The sequence below is a fragment of the Atta colombica genome, unplaced genomic scaffold (genome assembly GCF_001594045.1).
Source record: "Atta colombica isolate Treedump-2 unplaced genomic scaffold, Acol1.0 scaffold115, whole genome shotgun sequence".
NCBI lineage: Eukaryota > Metazoa > Arthropoda > Insecta > Hymenoptera > Formicidae > Atta > Atta colombica.
The window spans coordinates 389,893-395,256 of record NW_017259201.1 but is presented as its reverse complement, the minus strand read 5'-3'; the positions used below and the strand labels follow the sequence as shown (position 1 = coordinate 395,256).

Below are 5,364 nucleotides of genomic sequence, written 5' to 3'. Positions count from 1 at the left end.
TTAGATCGTCTTAATTAATTGAAAAAATTGAATACTAAATGCAATTATAAAATTCAGCGATATCACAAAGATTCTTAAAACTGTAGAACTCTGAGATATAATGCCAGAACATTAATGCTGAATTTTAAATTGTTATTCTTTGAATTAAAAAAATTTTCTTGTTTAAATTGGCATGGTCCTGTTCATCGATTATTCTGCTTATATTGTCCTGTCTATTTTATACAGAGATGAAAGCCATATTTCTACTATTAAATACTACAATTACCGTTCCTGTAGACGATACAACGGCCAAACAACAAGGTTAACATCAAGGGATCATACATTGCGTAAAAAAGCAAGAATAGAATTATAGAACGAACTGAAAGAATAGAAAAAGTCAATAAAACAAACTCTACGGAAATAAAACCGCAAGTACATGCGCTTGAGAAGAATACGGTATTTATATGTAATATGTTTCCATACATTTTTATTATACTACTATTTATTAAAATTATATATATATATATATATATATATGTATATATTTATTTATACAAAGTTTGTTCGCGTTGCATGTTTCAACAACCGGTAAAAAACTTTTCGTACATTAATATGTATAAATATTTATAAATACTTATAATCATATACGATATCCATACGATGTCCATATATATTCAAATATCCCTCTTGTTTTTAAAATTACTTTTTAATGTAATACAAAACCTTTTTAAAGAAGATAAAAAAGACGCTAACAATACATGCTTCTCGAATAAAACCTAAGTATCCAATCTAATTAATAGTAGTTTTAATTTTTTTTCAAGGACATCCATATTGGAGGTCTTCTTATTTCAACCCAAGTAATGGCAACTTTGATTCTCTGAATTATTTATAATTCTCAAAAATTATTACTCGAAAAAAGTGAATATATCCAATAAAAAATTAAAACCCAGATGCTACAATCTTAACTAATCAAGTTCTATCAAATTAAAAAATAAAACATAAATGATATCTCTTGTTATTTACTTAATTCTAGTATATGTATCTTCATATAAAAGATTTGATATCAATAAAATTGATATCTTCAAAATTTTATAATATTTGTAAAAAAGATTTGATATCAACAATTGGCGCCAAGTTAAATTCCATATCCATCGGATATCAAATTATATAAATAATATTAACTTTAATGATATGCATCATTCTTAAAAGATTTGATATCAAGCGTAAAGTTAAATCCCGTTTCTTTATACCATGCTAAATTAAATAAATAATGAATATTAATCTAATGGTATCATATGTATCGTTTGTATAAAAGAATTGATATCAACAACTATGTGCGCCAAATTAAATTTTATTATCAAAATAAAAAGTAAAACCTAAACGATGTTATTTTTATTATTACCATATTTACTTAATCCAAATGACATCATTTTTAATTTTTATGCAATGAAACTTCAGCATACATATATTTTATTGAAAGATCTATATATTCCAATCCAAATTAAATTCCTCTTAAATGAAATTATTATCACAATTCATTCAAAGACATTTTCTCTTCCAACTAAAGTAGTGGTTATTTAATTCTCCTTCAAATTATTATACAAAACATTATCATAAAATTGCGTTACCTTGCTCAATTTAAGTGTTATCACAAAAAATTAAAGTGTTAACCGTATAAAACAAAAAAATTTAAATAGAAAAATTTTTCATGCCATTATTTAGGTTGAAATAAGAATATCCTTAAAGAAAAATTAAAATTACTATTAATTGGGTTGGATACTTAGTATTATATATAAAAAGTCGGTTTCAATTAAGCCGAGTTAATTGGTGATTAATTATCAACCATAAGTGGTCAATTCTACTAAACAGCAAACAGAAACACAATTTGTCAGTTCCATGACCAATTAAGTAATTGACGTTGGTAAAACTGGCCCAAATGATCAATAACTGCTAAACTTAATTTTAAGAAGTATATACTTTCAAAAATGATATATAGTATTTAAGTTGCACTAATTGTAACTCTTTTTTAAAATTTCAAGATTTCATAACTTTTAATTTAAAAATAGAATTCAAGTATGTACCTATACAAAATTTATCCTGTTTTACGCTAAATGTGATAGTAATTCTATTTAATTTATATTTAATTCTCCTTTAAAATGTTATATCAAAAAATTGCGTTATCTTATTTAACTAAGGGTTCTCATAAAGAATTAAGGATGTAACAAAATAAAAAATTTTTTATGAAATAAAAAATACTTTATGTGAAAAAACTTGACGCTGCTCAATTAAGTTAAGAAAATCATCAATTTAATCTGAATGTTAGACTGAGTAAAAACAAATTATATTTCAGCAGAATCAGGCTGCTCCTCGCTCTAATGAAGTGGATTGCAAGATTCACGACATGTTGACATTCCAATGGATCTGGGCACAGAGAAAACCCACGAAACGGATAATCTTTATATAGAAAGCACCCATGGAAGCCTCAAGAATATTAATAAATTATATTGTTTCATATGAAGATTACTCGAGTTCAGTTCTTCTGTATTATGCGCAAACAAATTTAAATACCAAATAAATTAAATCTTATGTCTGATTGACATATATCTAATATTAATACGCACGACTATATAACTCATTCGTATATATATTAATGCCTATTTCTTTTATACGTAATTGAAATCGTGCAGTATAATTTATTCGTACATGTACATCCTGTGTTTATCAAGGGACAATGAGCGTGTGCGTGCGTGCGTGCGTGCGTGCGTGTGCGCGCGCGCGCGTGTGTGTGTGTATGCGTGCTTGCGTGCATTGTTATTTTAACTCACAATGGCTTTTCCTGTTTTCCTAATTTGGTTTTTAGTAGTGTCAAGTTTTTTTACATAAAGTATTTCATTAAAATTTTTTTATTTTGTATCGTTACGTCCTTAATTTTTTATAATTACTCTTAGGTTGAGTAAGATAACGCAATTTTGTGATATATAATAACATTTTAAAGGAAGATTAAATAGTTACTATCATGGCGTAGGTAAGGTAGTTACTATCTTGGCATGGAATAAAATAAATTTTGTACAGGTATATACTTGAGTTCTTTAAATTAAACGTTACGACATATCTTGAAATTTTATATTCAGAATGTGCACTGGTGCGCATCAATTCTGCCAAAATGCTATTAATATCAGTATACTTCCTGATAAAGGTTGCGTTCGGAAACATCACTCGTTAGTGTGTTTCCGTGACTTCAGGAGAAGTAATGGGGGTGGGGGGGAGGGTATCGTGTGCCTTTGGATGGTGAGTGTTCCCGAACGGCTTCCATGTGGCGTGTATGTTATCTCAATTCCATCTCACCACTCACATTTAACTCTAACCTCGAGCTAAACAATTCAATGGTGAAGAAAGGCGGTGGAATGATTGTAAAGAGAAACAACGGCAATATATGATTGTAAAAAGAAAGGAATATAAGTCATTCTTTCCAAATTTCGAATTTTGATTGGTCGATTCCCTTATGCACTATGCAAGTCTGTGCTGCAGCCATAACACATCAGCTCATACCGACTATTCTTGCTTTTCACATGAATGGTTTTAGTGGCACTTGGTGCGACTCTTTCGATATTTCTGAACGATCTTACACTAGTGTACACCGAATACACACGAGTATTTCCGAACTGGTGTTGGCACACCAGTGTGTGTTTCCAACGCAGCCAAAATAAACAAAAGTGTACAAAATGTTGGCATTAGCAATGGATCACGATACAGTAATAATTTGCAAATTCTTTGGCACCTCTGAAGAAGGTACCTTTAATAGGCATCTACTGTGTTAATCTCAAACGCTAACTTGCATTCAGTATTGGTTATTGGAAAGCAGAAAATCTACTTTCCTTATGCTTTCTTTATCCTAAATAACAACTTCCTGATTCACTAGTTACCTTATCACCGACTGGAGTAAGACACAAGCCTGGAAATCGTGCACTCAATCGTAGGATCTTTATCAAACCGTGTCTTGCAAGTTTTTTTCCAGAGCATTTCTTGGGATCGCAATGCTCCATGTCCCACATAGCCATGGGGAAGTTAATCGATTGTTCATTGACTTCTGCAAATTCAATCGATTATTACAGAATTTAAATTCGGCAAGATGTATTTCGCCTAACCTGCCTTGTTATCTTTGTCGGATCCTTCGTCATCTCTCTTCCGATAATATTTCTGTTTTTTGCTGAGGACATGTTGAGGTCTTCTTTCTAACAATTTGTTTTTGTTTTTTTTACGTCTTAACATGTTTTTTACTCAACAATGATGAGGGCGTCGATCACATAAGCTTCTTTCTAAAGAAGAAATGTGAAAAATCAAAATTTTTATGTACATATACCAGAGAAAAATGTACATATGCCTGAGAGAGGACATGCCGACCTAAAACCTATAATCGCGCACTACTGCTCCCTGACAAAGTGGATGAAAACTACCATAGCTCTGATGGTAATACGATCATTTTTCTGAGGATAATACGTCTACTTTCCAATTCCAGATGATAATTGGAGTTGATACTTGTTCATATAATTGTGTTACATTCACAAATTGTGCATCAGAAATATTCATCTTTGCAATCTTACATGCGCGTGATGTTTATTTTACTTAAAAAGAATTAATATTAAGGTTATATTATATTTTTATAAATGTGTTAATATTTATATTTTAAATAAGCTGTGTACATATGAATTAAATTATATTCCAAGCACTTTATTTCTATTAAACACATTTTTATAATTTATTTACTTTATTTATAATTATTTTCTTATTACAACACTAAAAATACAATGACAAAATTAATCAAAACTTTTTTTATATAAGTACTTTAAGTATTTAAAATGCAATTGTAAGTTTCATTGCGACACAATTAGATGTTTAATAAAATAAGGAAACAATATATTTTATTAATAATAACATACATTAAAAAAACAGCTGATAAGCCAAGTTGATTAATTACAAATATGCTTGTAATTATAAATCTTTATACAAAAAAATTTAAACAATGTCAAAAGTTTCAATCTGAATTTGTTTATTTACAAAACAATATAACCATGCAATTTTTGTATCTAAAGTTGCAACGTTACTCTATCGAGTGATATAAATGTCAGTTTAAAAAAAAATAGAATATATATGCATTTAAGCTAAAAATATAATATTTCTTTCTATAATTATTGTGCAATGATTACATTATTGTGCAATGCATTTTCGGACCCTATTTCTTATTTTATATTTTAAATAATTTCTTGTGTCCTATTCCTTATTTAATATTTTAAATATAATTTATATTTAAAAATAATAAAATAATAAATAATAAAAATAATATTATAATATAATAAATTTATTTTGTTTTGTATTTTTTATTTCAAA

The 5,364-nt window shown here is 28.4% G+C and overlaps 1 protein-coding gene across 1 annotated transcript; it reads right to left on the bottom strand.

Moving 5' to 3' along the window:
• Window positions 1-252: 252 nt before the first annotated feature.
• On the bottom strand, window positions 253-4,343 carry LOC108694112 (ribosome biogenesis protein TSR3-like). The gene is made up of 3 exons (XM_018203404.1): window positions 4,125-4,343; window positions 3,903-4,066; window positions 253-358 (listed from the first exon to the last, which is right to left on the bottom strand). The coding sequence occupies exons 1-3, from the start codon at window positions 4,246-4,248 to the stop codon at window positions 347-349; spliced, it is 300 nt and encodes a 99-aa protein (XP_018058893.1). The 5' UTR covers window positions 4,249-4,343; the 3' UTR covers window positions 253-346.
• Window positions 4,344-5,364: the final 1,021 nt, after the last annotated feature.